The sequence below is a fragment of the Coregonus clupeaformis genome, chromosome 14 (genome assembly GCF_020615455.1).
Source record: "Coregonus clupeaformis isolate EN_2021a chromosome 14, ASM2061545v1, whole genome shotgun sequence".
Lineage (NCBI taxonomy): Eukaryota > Metazoa > Chordata > Actinopteri > Salmoniformes > Salmonidae > Coregonus > Coregonus clupeaformis.
This window is the reverse complement of record NC_059205.1, coordinates 15408227-15429174: the sequence shown is the minus strand read 5'-3', so window position 1 is coordinate 15429174 and position 20948 is coordinate 15408227. Positions and strand designations below refer to the sequence as shown.

The following is a 20948-nucleotide window of genomic DNA, read 5'->3' as shown; positions in this document are numbered from 1 at the left end:
TGGGCAGGCGAGAGTTACTGGAATTCCAAAGTTTCCTGGGGTACCTTCTACTCAAACCCTTCTGGTAGAGAGGCCTGAAGAACCCCGGTTCCCTGAAGAATTACTAGTGAGGCCTGAAATCCAGACGGTTGCAGTTGTGTCGTCTAGAAGAATCACCCTTACTGTCAGGAATGTCTCGACAAAGGAGATCACTCTGAAACGAGGTATGCCTATTGCTCATCTGTTTCCTGTAGATATTGCTCCTGGGTTTCCATTGAAACTTGAGAGCAGGATTCATCTGAGAAGTTGACGTCTTCTTCATTCAACTTTGGAGATTCTCCAGTGCCTGAGGGATGGAAGAAGAGGTTATGTGAAAAGATGATGGAACGGAAAGAAGTGTTCTCAACACATGAGTTTGATGTGGGTTGTTCAAAGAGTACTCATCACACCATCAGAGTTACTGAAGACAAACCGTTTAGGGAGAGATCTCGCCGCTTGGCTCCAGCTGATGTTGAAGATGTAAGGAAGCATCTAAATAACTTGAAAAGTTCTGGGATCATATCTGAGTCGAGAAGCCCCTATGCATCTCCTATTGTGGTGGTGAGGAAAAGAATGGCACCATACGCATGTGTGTTGATTACAGGACCCTCAACAAGCGCACTGTTCCCGACCAGTACACAGTCCCACGTGTGGAGGATGCTCTGACATGTTTGAGTGGGAGCAAATGGTTCAGTGTGTTAGATCTCCGAGCGGATACTATCAAATCCCAATGGGTGACACAGATAAAGAGAAGACTGCATTTATCTGTCCAGTTGGATTTTACCAATTTGAGAGGATGCCACAGGGTGTGTCCGAGCACCTGCAACATTTCAACGTGTCATGGAACAGACAGTTGGAGACATGAATCTACTCGAAGTTCTTGTTTACCTTGACGACTTAATCGTGTTTGGAAGGACGCTGGAAGAACACGAGCAGAGGTTGCTCAAGGTGTTGGACCGCTTGAAAAGTGAAGGCCTAAAACTGTCCCTTGACAAGTGTCAGTTTTGCCGCACATCTGTCAACTATGTTGGACATATCATATCCCAGAATGGAGTGGCCACCGACCCATCAAAAATTGAAGCTGTCACCACGTGGCCAAGGCCTGAAACTGTGACTGCTCTGCGGTTCTTTCCTAGGATTCTGTGGATATTACAGGAGATTTGTGAAAGACTACTCTAAAGTGAGTTACCCCTGAATCAGCTCTTATGTGGATATCTTCCCGCAGGCAAGAAAGGGAGAAAGCCCAAGGAAGAGGTGAAAGCCTACTTCAACAACTCAGAACCATTTGGATCAAGGTGGAATGAGAAGTGTGAATTGGCATTCGAGACATTGAAGGAAAGCCTCACAAAAGCTCCTGTGTTAGCTTTTTGCTGATCCTCAGTTACCATACGTTCTACATGTAGATGCTAGCCGTGAAGGGTTAGGTGGAGTACTGTACCAAGACCAAGGTGAGGGTCTGCGTCCTGTGGCATTTGTGAGTCGAAGCCTGACCGCTTCTGAACGCAACTACCCAGCTCACAAGTTAGAGTTTCTTGCGTTGAAGTGGGCCGTGGTTGATAAACTACATGATTACCTGTATGGGGTCAAGTTCGAGGTTAGAACAGACAACAACCCATTGACATATGTCCTCACGTCCGCAAAACTGGATGCCACTGGTCATCGTTGGCTGGCTGCGTTGTCTACCTATGACTTTAGTCTCAAGTACAGGCCAGGCAGGCAGAACATAGATGCCGATGCTTTATCTCGCCGCCCTCATCAGCAATATGCAGTGGAACAAGATTGGAGAGACATTCCTGCATCCGGTGTTAGAGCCATGTGCCAGATGTCTAATGTTGTTAGAATAACTCCTGGATCATCTCATAGTAGAGTGATTGATCAGTTGGGAGCCTCTATGCATGCTGTGCCTCAAGCATACTGTAACCTGAGCATGCTGAAGTCTAACATGCCCAGATTGAGCACTATGGAACTTTCTGCATCGCAACAAGAAGATTCTTGCTTAGGAGAGATGTGGGTTGCTCTTAATAAACATGATATCACCAGGGTGACCAAGACAAAACATCCACTCATCTCTTTGCTCCTGAGAGAGTGGGAGAAGCTAAAGATGGAAGATGGAGTTATGTACAGGATCACACATCCGCCAAACAAGACTCGTGCGTGCTCAGTTACTTCTTCCAGAGAAGTTCAGAACTATGGTTCTCACGTCGCTGCATGATGACTCAGGTCATTTAGGATTTGACAAGACATATGGACTTGTCAGAGACCGGTTCTACTGGCCACGCATGAAGATGGAAGTAGAAGAGTACTGTAAGTCCTGTGCTCGCTGTGTACAGAGGAAAACACTTCCAAAGATAGTTGCGCCGCTTGGTCATATGCAAAGCGATGGACCTATGGACCTTGTGTGTATGGATTTCCTGTCCATTGAGCCAGACTCCAGTAACACAGCGAATGTTCTTGTCATTACGGATCATTACACAAGATACGCTCAAGCTTTTCCTACGAAGGATCAGAAAGCATCCACGGTCGCCAAGGTATTGTGGGAGAGGTACTTCATCCATTATGGTCTGCCCAAGAGGATGCATAGTGATCAAGGTAGAGATTTTGAAAGTCGACTCATCCATGAGCTACTGAATATGCTTGGAGTGGAGAAGTCAAGGACAACACCATATCATCCTCAGGGAGATCCGCAACCCGAGAGATTCAACCGAACCTTGTTGAACATGCTTGGAACTCTTGATCCTACACGAAAGAACAAATGGAGTCAGTATGTTGGGCATCTAGTGCACTCGTATAACTGTAGTCGGAATGAAGCGACTGGCTATTCGCCATATTTTTTTGATGTTTGGACGTGAAGCTAGATTGCCTGTTGATATTTGTTTTGGAGTCTCGAGTGATAGCTCTTCAGAGAGAACTTATCTCAAGTATGTATCTGATATGAAGAAACAGTTACAAGCTACTTACAAACTTGCTGAGAGCACTGCTGGAAAGCAAAACCAAGAAAACAAACAGCGATATGATAAGAAGATCCGCTACGCAACTTATGCCTGGAGACAGAGTTCTCATACGGAATCTAGGACTGCAAGGAAAACATAAGCTGGCAGATCGCGCTGGGCCTCTACGCCATATGTGGTGGAAAGTCAGATGTCAAACTTACCTGTGTTTCGTTTGAAGCCTGAAATTGGAGATGGACCCATTAAGATTCTTCATCGAAACCACCTGCTACCACTGGGGCAGAAAGTGCGCATAGAACCTGTGGTTAACATAGAACCAACACCTGGTAGAAGGACCCTGCAAAGAAGGAGGAAGAGAAAAGGGAAATGAAAAGTTGCCTGGAAACTGTACTCCTCAGAATGATGAGAAAGTTGAAGAGGTTGAGAATCCAGAAGATGAGAAGGATTTTGACTCAGAAGATGAAGACATCGGAGTATGGTATGAAGTGCCAAATACAAACTGTATAAGCCGAGAAGTGGAAGAGATGTCGGAACCATTTAGCTTGGACTTAGACATAGTTTGGAATCAAATGACAGGGGAACCTGAAAGAGCAGACCAAGTTCTGGAAGTAAAAGAGTCCAGTCAAGAAGCTGAGGTCGCAACTGGAGTTGAAGTAGATGATAATGAGGCATCTAACTCAGTTGAAGAGATTACAGAAGAGGAACGAGAAGTTCAGGGAGAAGTGGAAACTTCGGGAGGAAATGGAAGGACCAGGGATAAGAAGATCTCAGAGGTAAAGAAAGCACCTGTATTACTTACCTATGATAAACCCGGAGTTCCAAGTATAGCCCCAGTTGTCAGATATTGTTCCACATTGTACAAGTGGATTGGATAAGGGAAACACAAATGTATCTCATTTTCAATTATCTAACAAGTTTTGTCTCAGCTGTAGGTTGTAGTTAAGAGTTGACACATTTACTTGTCATTACATCTCACTTATGTTTACAAGTCATGAGGACATGCCTATTTTGGTGGGGGGAGAGTGTAATACCTTCTAAAACCAAGTATAGAGTTTATTTGTTATAATTCATTGGTATTAGATTTAAAAGGTGATCGAATAGCTCCTGATTTGTAATGTCATTAATGCATTTCTTTTGAAGCAATGTTTAAAAAAATGTACAAGTAAATAGGTTGGTTTATTTTTAAGTTTAAATTTCCCACGTATCTTGTTAAAGTTTTGACCAATGAGGTAACTTGTTAAGTTGTGTGCCAATGGGAGAGTGGACTGGTTGCTGGGAAGAAAAGGGAGGAAAAGTTGAGAGGAGAAAGAGGAGAGACGTTAGTGGCGTTGGGGAAGAAAAAAACGACCCAAGGAACGATAAAGATAAAACAAAACTATACCTACAGAGTTTGTTTTAAAGGGGAAATCCTGATTTTATTTCTATAAGAAAGTGTTTATTAGTTCGTTAAGAAAGACCTAGTAGAGACTGAAGCTGCCGTCACATTGTGGGAGACACTCGACATCCTAGAGGTTAGCCTAGCATCGTGCAAGACTTGGAGAGAATTGCTTGTGACGACCAACGAGTTCGGGTTTCCAACGGATGTCTGTTGCTGCTACGGATTACTGGCTGCATTGATAGCTGTGTTCGCTGTGGATCTTGTGAGGACACCTGCACGGAACTACTATATTTTGCTGAGGCATTATCTACAAGTAGTGAGTAACTACAAATGTGTGGTGGACTTCGGGACTTTATGCATGTCGTCATTTTTTATGAGCTCCAACGCGCGCCCAGGGTTTAAGCAAGCTTGCAAATAATTTGGACATGGGTTGTGGGAAAATCATTGGGGTTTATAATTTGTATTTCTTTTGATGTGATATATTGAACATTTCATTAATATAGATATTGAACCTTATGTCTGTTGTATTGGTGGAGTCATTTACTGTTTCAGTTTCATTTAATGCATGGGAAAGCATATCCTTATACCAATAACCAAGTCTATAATCATTCTATCTGAAGTTAATACCCTATTTGTCATTCACCCTAGCAAGTTTACAATAGGGATTCTTATTGGAGATGTCCTTCTCACCTAATATCCCATGCTGTTCAGATATTCTAAATAAGGTAATATCTTGAGAGTCAAATTCGAGCCTGGTGAGAGGGTTACATTTACATAGTTGAATGTGCTGACAACAAAATCACACACAAATGATCAATGGAAATCAAATTTATCAACCCATGGAGGTCTGGATTTGGAGTCACACTCAAAATTAAAGTGGAAAACCACACTACAGGCTGATCCAACTTTGATGTAATGTCCTTAAAACAAGTCAAACTGAGGCTCAGTAGTGTGTGTGTGGCCTCCACGTGCCTGTATGACCTCCCTACAACGCCTGGGCATGCTCCTGATGAGGTGGCGGATGGTCTCCTGAGGGATCTCCTCCCAGACCTGGACTAAAGCATCCGCCAACTCCTGGACAGTCTGTGGTGCAATTGGATGATCCCTCAGGAGACCTGGTGATGTGCTCAATTGGATTCAGGTCTGGGGAACGGGCGGGCCAGTCCATAGCATCAATGCCTTCCTCTTGCAGGAACTGCTGACACACTCCAGCCACATGAGGTCTAGCATTGTCTTGCATTAGGAGGAACCCAGGGCCAACCGCACCAGCAGATGGTCTCACAAGGGGTCTGAGGATCTCATCTCGGTACCTAATGGCAGTCAGGCTAACTCTGGCGAGCACATGGAGGGCTGTGCGGCCCCCCAAAGAAATGCCACCCCACACCATGACTGACCCACCGCCAAACCGGTCATGCTGGAGGATGTTGCAGGAAGCAGAACGTTCTCCACGGCGGCTCCAGACTCTGTCACGTCTGTCACGTGCTCAGTGTGAACCTGCTTTCATCTGTGAAGAGCATAGGGCACCAGTGGCGAATTTGCCAATCTTGGTGTTCTCTGGCAAATGCCAAACGTCCTGCACGGTGTTGGGCTGTAAGCACAACCCCCCACCTGTGGACGTCGGGCCCTCATACCACCCTCATGGAGTCTGTTTCTGACCGTTTGAGCAGACACATGCACATTTGTGGCCTGCTGGAGGTCATTTTGCAGGGCTCTGGCAGTGCTCCTCCTGCTCCTCCTTGCACAAAGGCGGAGGTAGCGGTCCTGCTGCTGGGTTGTTGCCCTCCTACGGCCTCCTCCACGTCTCCTGATGTACTGGCCTGTCTCCTGGTAGCGCCTCCATGCTCTGGACACTACGCTGACAGACACAGCAAACCTTCTTGCCACAGCTCGCATTGATGTGCCATCCTGGATGAGCTACACTACCTGAGCCACTTGTGTGGGTTGTAGACTCCGTCTCATGCTACCACTAGAGTGAAAGCACCGCCAGCATTCAAAAGTGTCCAAAACATCAGCCAGGAAGCATAGGAACTGAGAAGTGGTCTGTGGTCACCACCTGCAGAACCACTCCTTTATTGGGGGTGTCTTGCTAATTGCCTATAATTTCCACCTGTTGTCTATTCCATTTGCACAACAGCATGTGAAATGTATTGTCAATCAGTGTTGCTTCCTAAGTGGACAGTTTGATTTCACAGAAGTGTGATTGACTTGGAGTTACATTGTGTTGTTTAAGTGTTCCCTTTATTTTTTTGAGCAGTGTATATTTTATATTTGAGATTCTTCAAATAGCCACCCTTTGCCTTGATGACAGCTTTGCACACTCTTGGCATTCTCTCAACCAGCTTCATGAGGTAGTCACCTGGAATGCATTTCAATTAACAGGTGTGCCTTCTTAAAAGTTAATTTGTGGAATATCTTTCCTTCTTTGATGAATCAGTTGTGTTGTGACAAGGTAGGGGGGTATACAGAAGATAGCCCTATTTGATAAAAGACCAAGTCCATATTATGGCAAAAACAGCTCAAATAAGCAAAGAGAAACGACAGTCCATCATTACGTTAAGACATGAAGGTCAGTCAATACGGAACATTTCAAGAACTTTGAAAGTTTCTTCAAGTGCAGTCGCAAAAACCATCAAGCGCTATGATGAAACTGGCTCTCATGAGGACCGCCACAGGAATGGAAGACCCAGAGTTACCTCTGCTGCAGAGGATAAGTTCATTAGAGTTAACTGCACCTCAGAAATTGCAGCCCAAATAAATGCTTCACAGAGTTCAAGTCACAGACACATCTCAACATCAACTGTTCAGAGGGGACTGTGTGAATTTTATGAAATTTATTTTACCGTTATTTAACTAGGGAAGTCAGTTAAGAACAAATTCTTATTTACAATGACGGTCTACACCGGCCAAACCCGGACAACGCTGGGCCAAATGTGCACCGCCCTATGGGACTCCCAATCACGGCCGGTTGTGATACAGCCTGGAATCGAACCAGGGGGTCTGTAGTGACGCCTCAAGCACTGAGATGCAGTGCCTTAGACCACTGCGCCACTCGGGAGCCTTCATGAATCAGGCCTTCATGGTCGAATTGCTACAAAGAAACCAATACTAAAGGACACCAATAAGAAGAAGAGACCAGCTTGGGCCAAGAAACACGAGCAATGGACATTAGACCGGTGGAAATTTTGTCCTTTGGTCTGGAGTCCAAATTGGAGATTTTTGGTTCCAACCGCTGTGTCTTTGTGAGACGCGGTGTGGGTGAACGGATGATCTCTGCATGTGTAGTTCCCACCATAAAAGCATGGAGGAGGTGGTGTTAGGGTGTGGGGGTGCTTTGTTGGTGACACTGATTTATTTAGAATTCAAGGCACACTTAACCAGCATGGCTACCACAGCATTCTGCAGCGATACGCCATCCCATCTGGTTTGGGTTTAGTCCCACTATAATTTGTTTTTTCAACATGTCAATGACCCAACACACCTCCAGGCTGTGTAAGGGCTATTTTACCAAGAAGGAGAGTGATGGAGTGCTGCATCAGATGACCTGGCCTCCACAATCCCCCGACCTCAACCCAATTGAGATGGTTTGGGATGAGTCTGACCGCAGAGTGACGGAAAAGCAGCCAACAAGTGCTCAGCATATGTGGGAACTCCCTCAAGACTGTTGGAAAAGCATTCCAGGTGAAGCTGGTTGAGCGAAGGCAAAGGGTGGCTATTTGAAGAATCTCAAATTTATATTTGGATTTGTTTAACACTTTTTAGTTACTACATGATTCCATATGTATTATTTCATAGTTTTGATGTCTTCACTATTATTCTGCAATGTAGAAAATAGTAAAAATAAAGAAAAACCCTTGAATGAGTAAGTGTGTCCAAACTTTTGACTGGTACTGTATACTTCCGTTAATTAGTTTCAACTGGTACCAGGGGACCTTCAGACTAGTCTTGCGAGGCATGTGGGCGTCCTAGAGCAAAACGTGTTCGTTAGAGTCTCACCTTTCCACAGAGGGGTCATATTCGTGTGTAGCCCAAATTGTTCAGACGCTACAGACAGAAGTTGGCAGATCGGCTGTACTGACTCTAGACGAGTCCCAAGATGCTTGTGGGGGTCGTAGAGCAAAACGGAGAACACCTTCGTGTTATTGAGAGTCTCATCTTCCCACAGAGCGGTCAATTTGTAGGCCAAACTATTCGGACGCTACAGACGATTTTGTGAGAAGTCCGATTTTCGGGATGTCCCATGGTCTGACATAACACTACTCTAGCTCTGTCACCTTTCACCGCAGATGCAGGAGTGCGACATCGGCGGATGCGGTGGATTGAGACGCCTGCAAATAAATATCTCTAGTTTAAACAGACTGATTTTTCTGGGGATTGTTTTTACCATACCAATTAGATTTCACGAGTACAGTTAGGCCCTAAGGCTTACACACTAATGCCAGATAGCCTCAATGCAGCCTATATGTATAAATTGCACAATAATTATACAGTTTATGATTTTTAAGGCATTGTTTTCACTTTATTCATCCCGCCCGCCACCCACCTGCCCTTCATCCACAGAATATTTCATGACCCTAAACCCACCCGCCCTTCAGATATAACTGTGGAGACTGAGGGCGATGCGGTTATACGTCAACCCACGCATCACTAATGTGTGTGTCTCTGTGTGGATGATAATAAGTGTAGGCTTTTACATGATTTCTGATTTGACTTCAGTTATTAACAGGCTGTAAATTACACTTTTATTAGATTAGAACTGATCTGTAATACAGAAGGTGACAGTGCTTGACAGAAACACAACATAAATGGAGGTGAAAACATGACATTTATCTCAGAATAAAAAAAGGGGAAATCTGTGATTGCTTCATCCATTTTTGGACTTTTAAATTAATGATATACTGTATACCGATTGATTCTTGAAGGATGTAACTTATAAATGCCTCATGAACTTAGTTCAACTGTCATACACCATCAGAACCCAAAATATTAGCTTATTTTACTACATTGTTCTATAGCCTCAAAACATGGTTAAAACTATAATTTTGATATCATGCATGGTCAGTCCTTGTATCCATAGCTCTATCTATGAATTTGAGAGTGGTTACGTTTATCCAGCCCCATCTCTCAGCTGTTTACCGAAACAGTGGCGTGGAGGCCACTTTATTGTTTGAACTGCAGATTTCTTCTTATGTGCAGCTCCTGCTCGTAAAAAAAAAAACGGCACTAGCTGCATTTGGTTAAAATTGTAAAAATAGAAAATTATTAGTTTGGAAAGCTACAGTATATATTTTGATACGGTAATGAACAGGGGCATTGTGGAACACTTTGGTGCTGTAGTATACAGTAAGAGAAGCTTCTAGAGCTCTCTGGTCTCTTCTCCTGTCCTGTCCCATCTCATCTGTACCACTGCAGGAATAGGTCAGCCATCTCTCACTGTGGCTCAGCTCTAGTCAGGTGTGTGTGTGTGTGTGTGTGTGTGTGTGTGTGTGTGTGTGTGTGTTGTAATGGTTTGGCTGTAATATGAGGTGAAAAACTGAGATCGCTGTTGACGTAGAGGCAGAGAAATAAGAGAAAGGAAGCGATGAGTGGTTAACAGGAGAATTCATCATTTACTTACAGGTGGAAGGTAGCGTGAGCTGCTCTCAGACCACATCATCTTTGGAGAGAAACACATTCTACTGGACATGTTGTATGATGCTGGAGAGGTACAAGAAAGAGAGGAGGAAAGAGAGATTGTAGAAGACATTTGGCCAGATGGGAGGTGAACTCAGTCTGTCACCTGTATTATCTTTGTCATCTAGACATCTGGGTCAGTGCTGAGGAACATCAAAGGTTGGGTTGCTCTTGTATGATGCTCTAACAGTTCCACCTGTCTAACAGATTAACCCTAAAGTGGCAAAGAGATATGGAATGATGAGGGTGGAGGGGAGAAAAGGAAGGAGGAGTCAGAGTGGACAAGAGAGAAGCTCTGAGGAGTCAGAGAAAGCGAGAGAGATTTACAACCTCAGGGCTGTAGCCCTCAGAATGTGTCTTCAGCTAGGTCTTGTCCCGCTAGCAGACAAATGTTATTGCACAGAGAAGGTCTGAGAGAAAAAAGGAGAATGATGAATGGAGCAGGCATTTAACCCGTGATACAAGTCCGTATTCGACGTTCATCCATGTCTGAGGACGTCGGGAGATGACGTGGAAACCGGCCATTAGGGGCAACAGTGAGCGCTGTTGCTTCAAGTAGTTTTCGGTAAACATCTGCCTCTGGTTCCACCAAAGGTTGCATGTTTGAATCCAGCGATAATTGTTTTAGATATTTTTGTTTTAAGCCTATCCCAAACCTTAACCCTTACCTTAACCATTCGGAGTTAATGGCTAAACTTAACCTTAAACACTTCAAAATGTGATGTTTGAGAAACATGGATGAACGTCTAATTCTGATGTGAGACTGTGAGAGCTTGTTGGAATGGACAAAGGTGGATGGAAAGAAAATAAGGTAGATTAGAGACAAAGAAATAAGCCAAGGGCTAGGAGAGAGGAAATTAAGGGAAGAGATAGAATGCCTGTGGTATTTGTATGAGCAGGTCTACAGTGAGGGGAAAAAGTATTTGATCCCCTGCTGATATTGTACGTTTGCCCACTGACAAAGAAATGATCAGTCTATAATTTTAATGGTAGGTTTATTTGAACAGTGAGAGACAGAGTAACAGCAAAATCCAGAAAAACGCATGTCAAAAATGTTATAAATTGATTTGCTTTTTATTGAGGGAAATAAGTATTTGACCCCTCTGCAAAACATGACTTAGTACTTGGTGGCAAAACCCTTGTTGGCAATCACAGAGGTCAGACGTTTCTTGTAGTTGGCCACCAGGTTTGCACACATCTCAGGAGGGATTTTGTCCCACTCCTCTTTGCAGATCTTCTCCAAGTCATTAAGGTTTCGAGGCTGACATTTGGCAACTCGAACCTTCAGCTCCCTCCACAGATTTTCTATGTGATTAAGGTCTGGAGACTGGCTAGGCCACTCCAGGACCTTAATGTGCTTCTTCTTGAGCCACTCCTTTGTTGCCTTGGCCGTGTGTTTTGGGTCATTGTCATGCTGGAATACCCATCCACGACCCATTTTCAATGCCCTGGCTGAGGGAAGGAGGTTCTCACCCAAGATTTGACGGTACATGGCCCCGTCCATCGTCCCTTTGATGCGATGAAGTTGTCCTGTCCCCTTAGCCGAAAAACACCCCCAAAGCATAATGTTTCCACCTCCATGTTTGACGGTGGGGATGGTCTTCATGGGGTCATAGGCAGCATTCCTCCTCCTCCTAACACGGCGAGTTGAGTTGATGCCAAAGAGCTCCATTTTGGTCTCATCTGACCACAACACTTTCACCCAGTTCTCCTCTGAATCATTCAGATGTTCATTGGCAAACTTCAGACGGACATGTATATGTGCTTTCTTGAGCAAGGGGACCTTGCGGGCGCTGCAGGATTTCAGTCCTTCACGGCGTAGTGTGTTACCAATTGTTTTCTTGGTGACTATGGTCCCAGCTGCCTTGAGATCATTGACAAGATCCTCCTGTGTAGTTCTGGGCTGATTCCTCACAGTTCTCATGATCATTGCAACTCCACGAGGTGAGATCTTGCATGGAGCCCCAGGCCGAGGGAGATTGACAGGTCTTTTGTGTTTCTTCCATTTGCGAATAATCGCACCAACTGTTGTCACCTTCTCACCAAGCTGCTTGGCGATGGTCTTGTAGCCCATTCCAGCCTTGTGTAGGTCTACATTCTTGACCCTGACATCCTTGGAGAGCTCTTTGGTCTTGGCCATGGTGGAGAGTTTGGAGACTGATTGATTGCTTCTGTGGACAGGTGTCTTTTTATACAGGTAACAAGCTGAGATTAGGAGCACTCCCTTTAAGAGTGTGCTCCTAATCTCAGCTCGTTAATTGTATAAAATACACCTGGGAGCCAGAAATCTTTCTGATTGAGAGGGGGTCAAATACTTATTTCCCTAATTTAAAATGCAAATCAATTTATTACATGCGTTTTTCTGGATTTTTTTGTTGTTATTCTGTCTCTCACTGTTCAAATAAACCTACCATATAAATTATACACTGATCATTTCTTTGTCAGTGGGCAAATGTACAAAATCAGCAGGGGATCAAATACTTTTTCCCCTCGAGGGAGAGAGGGAGAATCAAAGACCTGTGTGTTTTAAGTGTCTCAGAAAAATGGCCTCTTACATCCACACTCTGCAAGGGGTCCCAAGCTCAAAACGCCTACAGCTATTTACTATCACAGAGAACAGAACAGCAGAGAAACACAGAACAAAGCACACACTAACATCCCCCATCTCTCTCTGTAGGCCTGCGGAGCGTTCAGGAGAGGATGTAGATATTATTCTGACCAGACTAAAAGGGGTTAAAGCCTTCCAGAGGTTCCACCCCTCCCTGCTGCTGCAGATCTGCTCCTGTGCCTTCTACGAATACCTGGAGAAAGGCATCACCTGTAAGTATACGCACACACACTTGCACATCGGTACACACTCTCACACACTCACTCAGTGGAATGAACCCCTGGATAAAGGCCTCTCCAATACCTCATTGGCTTTCAGCTTTACTATGACTTGTCACTTCACTGTTGACTGTTTTTGAATGCTCTATAAGCTGTTATGTTTTGCTGTTATGCTCTGTGTAGTGTTCCGCCAGGGCGACATAGGGACCAGCTGGTATGCTGTTCTGTCTGGCTCTCTGGACGTCAAGGTGTCAGAAACAGCCAACCACCAGGTAAATCAGGTCTGTTTTATACATTTGACTACAGCTCTATTCGGGGTTCCTCCTCTCTCGAAAGTTATGTTCTCTAGGGTTCTGTGCTGTTCTTCTTGTGTTACTACTTGTGTAGTCCCATTACAGCCTTGATGAATGTTTGGAGTGCATTACCTACAATACTCCATGTTAAAATATGCACGCTAGGCTAGCAGCTAGCACGCTCCAGTGTTAGCTCGGAGCAAAGCTGCTGCCTCTCAAACGCTCCTCTGAGGATTGAGCTAGTTACTGTGTGGAGGGTTCAGAAGTGCTTTAGCAAGACAGAAAGACAAAATAGATTGAGCATACAGGATTGGTTGTTAGAATTTGAGATGTAACAAAAGATCCAGTTAAAAATCCCTGTACCTGTTTGTCATGCTCATGTCTCTGGGCTTAGCCGGGCCTAGTTCTGATGGCCATTTCTGAAATGTCATTTGGGACAGTAGGATGACGTTAAGTCCCCTCTATCATATTAGACATGAGGAAGAGCGTGTGTGCTGGAAAGTGAGTTTGTGCATGTGTGTGTCCACTCTCTCACAGAGAGACCATGTTCATATTATCCGCAGTATGTGGGTCACTATCTGGCCATGCTAGAAAGGATAGAAGAACAGCACGTTATATGTGACCATGATAGACAGGAATCTAGAATAGCACGTTCTAACTACGAGTATGACTTGAACTACTAGCCTTAACAATGACCCTTAGGCTGCATTTATAACATTGTAACATTGAACCTTAGGCTGCGTTTACACAGGCAGCCCAATTCTGATATTGGTATTTTGACCAATAATTTGCATGTGTAAACACAGTCTTAGATAGATAATGGGTCTGGATTGAACAAGCTTCTGTCTCTGTGTAAGGCTGCGTTTACACAGTTCTGATCTTTTGCCCAATTATTGGCAAATGATCTGATCTGATTGGTCAAAAGACCAATTAGTGGCAAAAATATCAATTGGGCTGCCTGTGTAAATGCAGTCAAACTATCCTCAGTGCTGATGTACTGTATGTGGTGGTTGTTCTTGCTCTAGAAATTAATTGCCCTTTTATGGACAAAGATGTATTGAATGTAACTGAATCAAATTGAATCAAATAAGATAAAATTGCGTGTGTTCTGCCTGTGTGTCTAGGATGCTGTCAGTATCTGCACGCTGGGAATCGGGACGGCGTTTGGAGAGTCGATTCTGGATAATACTCCTCGCCACGCCACCATCGTCAGCAGAGAGACCAGCGAATTGCTCCGCATCGAACAGAGAGAGTTCAAGAGTCTATGGGAGGTGAGAGAGAGGAAGAGAGAGACACACAATTACAATTCTGAAGTGGTTCTCGCTCTGGCCACGAGGGCTGTCCACTGTCAACACCAGGCCTCCACTACAGTCCACTGTTTGTGTGACCTTGTGGAACCTGCTGTCCTTTTCACTGCCTGGGAGCATTGGGATGATGCATGCTACAACTGAACCAATCATCGTGTGTGTGAGTGTTTTGTCTAGCAGTTGAAAGAGGAGGAGTAGGATGTGGAGGAAGCGCTAGTGGGCTAAGAGTGTTTTTGTCTCTGTGCTAAGTGCACTCCTCCTCGCTGTCTTTCTTCAGCTCTCTCTCAGCGCTCTCTTCTCTGGTGTCTATTTTAGGAGTCTAGAGATAGAGCAGAGAGAGTGTCTGAGGTTGTAGCTCTTACAGTGGACATAAGAACCTCAATGTTCTGATCTTATGTCAAATGTGTGTGTGCGTATGCATGTGTGTTTCACACAGGAAGAGATTAGGATTCATACAGTGTGGGATATTAGCCTTGGTGCCAGTCTCTTACTGCTGCCATTGTCTTGAAGTAGCATATTACGCTGGTTAAAGGAGAGGAAACCACAAAGTGTCTGAAAGCCAGATCTGTCATAACACCTCCCCAGGGCCAGGTCACTCTGACTGAGAGTCACAACATTTGACAGGGGATACAATAGTGTTACTACAGGGGCCCATGGACATGGCTGGACAGGGCTACCACTTTTAACAGACATACTATTCATCTCAACCCCACACAGTCACCCCAAAGTGTGTCAACTTCTGTCTTGTAAAATAAGAGGAGGCAGAGGAAGGGTTAGCCTTTCACTTTATGATCAATTTAAGAATTATTTGATATATATGTTACAGTACTTTTACAGTGTGCTATTTACCTGGTAGCATGTTTCTTATAATTTACACACTAGAACGATAATGGTGCCTGAGGCAAGCAACACTGAAGCATGCATGAGAGCACCAGCTGTTCTGGACGACTGTGTGATCAGGCTCTCCGTAGCCGATGTGAGCAAGACCTTTAAACAGGTCAGCATTCACAAGGCCGCGGGGCCAGATGGATTACCAGGACTGTACTCAGAGCATGCGCGGACCAACTGGCAAGTGTCTTCACTGACATTTTCAACCTCTCCCTGACCGAGTCTGTAATACCTACATGTTTCAAGCAGACCACCATAGTCCCTGTGCCCAAGAAAGCAAAGGTAACCTGCCTAAATGACTACCGCACCGTAGCACTCACGTTGTTAGCCATGAAGTGCTTTGAAAGGCTGGTCATGGCTCACATCAATACCATCATCCCGGAAAACTAGACCCACTCCAATTCACATACAGTGGGGAGAACAAGTATTTGATACACTGCCGATTTTGCAGGTTTTCCTACTTACAAAGCATGTAGAGGTCTGTAATTCTTATCATAGGTACACTTCAACTGTGAGAGACGGAATCTAAAACAAAAATCCAGAAAATCACATTGTATGATTTTTAAGTAATTAATTTGCATTTTATTGCATGACATAAGTATTTGATACATCAGAAAAGCAGAACTTAATATTTGGTACAGAAACCTTTGTTTGCAATTACAGGGATCATTAGTTTCCTGTAGGTCTTGACCAGGTTTGCACACACTGCAGCAGGGATTTTGGCCCACTCCTCCATACAGACCTTCTCCAGATCCTTCAGGTTTCGGGGCTGTCGCTGGGCAATACGGACTTTCAGCTCCCTCCAAAGATTTTCTATTGGGTTCAGGTCTGGAGACTGGCTAGGCCACTCCAGGACCTTGAGATGCTTCTTACGGAGCCACTCCTTAGTTGCCCTGGCTGTGTGTTTCGGGTCGTTGTCATGCTGGAAGACCCAGCCACGACCCATCTTCAATGCTCTTACTGAGGGAAGGAGGTTGTTGGCCAAGATCTCGCGATACATGGCCCCATCCATCCTCCCCTCAATACGGTGCAGTCGTCCTGTCCCCTTTGCAGAAAAGCATCCCCAAAGAATGATGTTTCCACCTCCATGCTTCACAGTTGGGATGGTGTTCTTGTACTCATCCTTCTTCTTCCTCCAAACACGGCGAGTGGAGTTTAGACCAAAAAGCTCTATTTTTGTCTCATCAGAACACATGACCTTCTCCCATTCCTCCTCTGGATCATCCAGATGGTCATTGGCAAACTTCAGACAGGCCTGGACATGCGCTGGCTTGAGCAGGGGGACCTTGCGTGCGCTGCAGGATTTTAATCCATGACGGCGTAGTGTGTTACTAATGGTTTTCTTTGAGACTGTGGTCCCAGCTCTCTTCAGGTCATTGACCAGGTCCTGCCGTGTAGTTCTGGGCTGATCCCTCACCTTCCTCATGATCATTGATGCCCCACGAGGTGAGATCTTGCATGGAGCCCCAGACCGAGGGTGATTGACCGTCATCTTGAACTTCTTCCATTTTCAAATAATTGCGCCAACAGTTGTTGCCTTCTCACCAAGCTGCCTGCCTATTGTCCTGTAGCCCATCCCAGCCTTGTGCAGGTCTACAATTGTATCCCTGATGTCCTTACACAGCTCTCTGGTCTTGGCCATTGTGGAGAGGTTGGAGTCTGTTTGACTGATTGTGTGGACAGGTGTCTTTTTATACAGGTAACGAGTTCAAACAGTTGCAGTTAATACAGGTAATGAGTGGAGAACAGGAGGGCTTCTTAAAGAAAAACTAACAGGTCTGTGAGAGCCGGAATTCTTACTGGTTGGTAGGTGATCAAATACTTATGTCATGCAATAAAATGCAAATTAATTACTTAAAAATCATACAATGTGATTTTCTGGATTTTTGTTTTAGATTCCGTCTCTCACAGTTGAAGTGTACCTATGATAAAAATTACAGACCTCTACATGCTTTGTAAGTAGGAAAACCTGCAAAATCGGCAGTGTATCAAATACTTGTTCTCCCCACTGTACAGCCCCAACAGATCCATAGATGATTACATTTACATTTTAGTCATTTAGCAGACGCTCTTATCCAGAGCGACTTACAGTTAGTGAATGCATACATGTTTTTTTTTGTTTTTTTTCATACTGGCCCCCCGTGGGAAACAAACCCACATCCCTGCCGGCCAAACCCTCCCCTACCTTGGATGACGCTGGACCAATTGTGCGCCGCCCATGGGTCTCCCGGTCGCGGCCGGCTGCGACAGAGCCTGGACTCGAACCAGGATCTCTAGTGGCACAGCTAGCACTGCGATGCAGTGCCTTAGACCACTGCGCCACTGATGCAATCTCAATCGCACTCCACACTGCCCTTTTCCACCTGGACAAAAGGAACACCTATGTGAGAATGCTGTTCATTGACTACAGTTCAGCGTTCAACACCATAGTGCCCACAAAGCTCATCACTATGCTAAGGACCCTGGGACTAAACACCTCCCTCTGCAACTGGATCCTGGACTTCCTGATGGGCCGCTGCCAGGTCGTAAGGGTAGGCAACAACAACACATCTGCCACGCTGATCCTCAACACAGGGGCCCCTCAGGGGTGCGTGCTCAGTCCCCTCCTGTACTCCCTGTTCACCCATGACTGCGTGGCCAAGCACAACTCCAACACCATCATTAAGTTTGCTCTCGACACAACTATTGTAGGCCTGATCACCGACAATGATGAGACAGCCTATAGGGAGGAGGTCAGAGACCTGGCAGTGTGGTGCCAGGACAACAACCTCTCCCTCAACGTGAGCAAAACAAAGGAGCTGATCGTGGACTAAAGGAAAAGGAGGGCCGAACACGCCCCCATTCACATCGACGGGGCTGTAGTGGAGCGGGTCGAGAGTTTCAAGTTCCTTGGTGTGCACATCACCTACAAACTATCATAGTCCAAACACTCCAAGACCGTCGTGAAGAGGGTACGACAAAGCCTTTTCCCCTCAGAAGACTGAAAAGATTTGGCATTGTTCCCCAGATTCTCAAAGTTTTACAGCTGCACCATCGAGAGCCTCCTAACCGGATGCATTACTGCCTGGTATGGCAACTGCTTGGCATCCGACCATAAGTTGCTACAGAGGGTAGTGCATACAGCCCAGTACATCACTGGGGCCAAGCTTCCTGCCATCCAGGACCTCTATACTAGGCGGTGTCAGAGGAAGGCCCAAAAAATGGTCAAAGACTCCAGTCACCCAAGTCATAGCCTATTCTCTCTGCTACCGCACAGCAAGCGGTACCAGAGCTCCAAGTCTAGGTCCAAAAGGCTCCTTAACAGCTTCTACCCCCAAGCCATAAGACTGCTGAACAATTAATCAAATGGCCACCCAGACTATTTTCATTGACCCCCCCTTTGTTTTTACACTGCTGCTACTCGCTGTTTATTATCTTTGCATAGTCATAAATTACCTCGACTAACCTGTACCACACACATTGACTCGGTACCGGTACCCCCTGTATATAGCCTCGTTAATATTATTTTATTGTGTTGCTTTTTCTTTTCTTTTCTTTTTTTACTTTAGTTTATTTAGTAAATATTTTCTTAACTCCATTTTCTAAAAACGGCATTGTTGGTTAAGGGCTTGTAAGTCAGCATTTCACGGTATTCGGCACGTGACAAATAAAATTTTATTTGAATGGTCCTTGCATAATACTTACATAATAGTAACATTTTGGTTTCTTTGGGATTCTCTGAAACAAATGCTGTCTATCGTCCTTCTGTCTCTCTCTCACATACTCTCCCCCTTTCCGTCGCTCGCTGAAAAGCTGTGATTGTCATGGCAACCGCTTGGCTTGTTTAGAGAGAGACGCTAAGAACTGGAGTGCTGTTTCAAAGAGGTGTGTGTGAGAGAGGGGGGAGACATCTGGGGTAGTACTGAGGATGCTGGATTCCTGGTTGTGTGGTATGGATTACAGGAGCAGAGGACACCTCTTAGGGGATCTTCACAGCCTTAGAACGTAGAGAAGACCCTGGGTGAGTTTAGTCAAGTGTGTGTGTGTACTCATTCATGAATTGATAGAAAATACAAACACCCGGTAAACTCTGTTATGATTTCGGTGCGGATGTGATTAATCAGCTGATTGTTGGTTGTGTGTGTGTCAGCAGGTTCCTGAATGTTAAAGGGCCTCTCTTCCTGTGTGTGTGTTTTGGCAAACTCCTGAAGGCATGGGCTTGCCTGGTAATGACTAAAGAGCACACAGACGTTAGAGTTCAGAATTATCAGAATCATCCATGTGTGTGTGTTGAGCATTCAGGCAGGGTTAAGGAAATCAAGCAATCTGCAATATTTGTCTTGAAATATGGATATGAACACGAGTGAGTGGCGCAATTATAGGGTTGTTACGGTGACCGTTTTACCTCCACACCGGCAGTCACGAGTCATGACCGCAGTCTCCCGAGTGGCGCAGTGGTCTAAGGCACTAGAGCTGTGCCACTAGAGATCCTGGTTCGAATCCAGGCTCTGTCGTAGCCGGCCGTGACCGGGAGACCCATGGGGCGGCGCACAATTGGCCCAGCGTCGTCCAGGGTAGGGGAGGGAATGGCCGGCAGGGATGTTGGTAGAGCATGGTGTTTGCAACGCCAGGGTTGTGGGTTCGATTCCCGCGGGGGGCCAGTATGAAAAATAAATACAAATATGTATGTACTCACTAACTGTAAGTCGCTCTGGATAAGAGCGTCTGCTAAATGACTAAAATGTAAATGTAAAATGATTCCCACGGGGGGCCAGTATGTATTTACATTTACATTTTAAGTCATTTAGCAGACGCTCTTATCCAGAGCGACTTACAGTTAGTGAATACATATTTTTTATTTTTTTATACTGGCCCCCCGTGGGAATCGAACCCACAACCCTGGCATTGCAAACGCCATGCTCTATCAACTGAGCTACATCCCTGCCGGCCATTCCCTCCCTACACTGGACGACGCTTGGGCCAATCTTGTGCCCGCCATAGTCTCCCGGTCGCGGCCGGCTGCGACAGAGCCTGGATTCGAACCAGGATCTAGTGGCACAGTTAGCACTGCGATGCAGTGCCTTAGACCACTGCGCCACTCAGGATTATAACTGTAAGTCGCTCTGGATAAGAGCGTCTGCTAAATGACTAAAAATGTAAAATGTAAATTCCACATGACCGTTGAGTCACAGTAATTAGGCTTCTCCAAAACTGTGCTCTGATGCTGCTGATGGTCATTAGTAGCCAACCAAACTTGCTAACGGCCAATCAGTCGCTAATGGCTTGGTACTCAGCGCTCTATTGTCCCTCTAATCACACTGACATCAATGCAAATGTGTTCTAAAATCAAATCGAACACTTCATGAGAGCCCTGGCATTCAGAGTTTGAGCTGAATAGGATATAGAATCACCTGTTGCACAGCGAGAGCCAGCTCCTCATAGCTGGTTGATGCATGGAATTAAATGTGTCCCTATAAGCCTATGCAATTGTGTGAGAAAACAATGTTTTGATGGCCTCAAGGCTATTAAAAAGAGGCGGATCCCATCAGCTTTCTATAGGCTAGGCCTTCTATATTTATTTCTCAACTTTCCTAATATTAAGCACATTGCTTCGCTTTACAACTGGAGTAGCCTACCTGGC

The 20948-nt window shown here is 45.2% G+C and overlaps 1 protein-coding gene across 2 annotated transcripts in view; it reads left to right on the top strand.

Annotated features, from left to right (window-relative positions):
* Positions 1 to 20948, top strand: part of LOC121581168 (rap guanine nucleotide exchange factor 4) — a 68506-nt gene that overhangs the window by 10647 nt on the left and 36911 nt on the right. For both annotated transcript variants that reach the window (XM_041896585.2, XM_041896584.2), the window contains exons 2-4: positions 12692 to 12834; positions 13024 to 13112; positions 14258 to 14404. In XM_041896585.2, coding sequence (XP_041752519.1) covers positions 12692 to 12834; positions 13024 to 13112; positions 14258 to 14404 — 379 coding nt within the window. The remainder of the gene's footprint in view (positions 1 to 12691; positions 12835 to 13023; positions 13113 to 14257; positions 14405 to 20948) is intronic.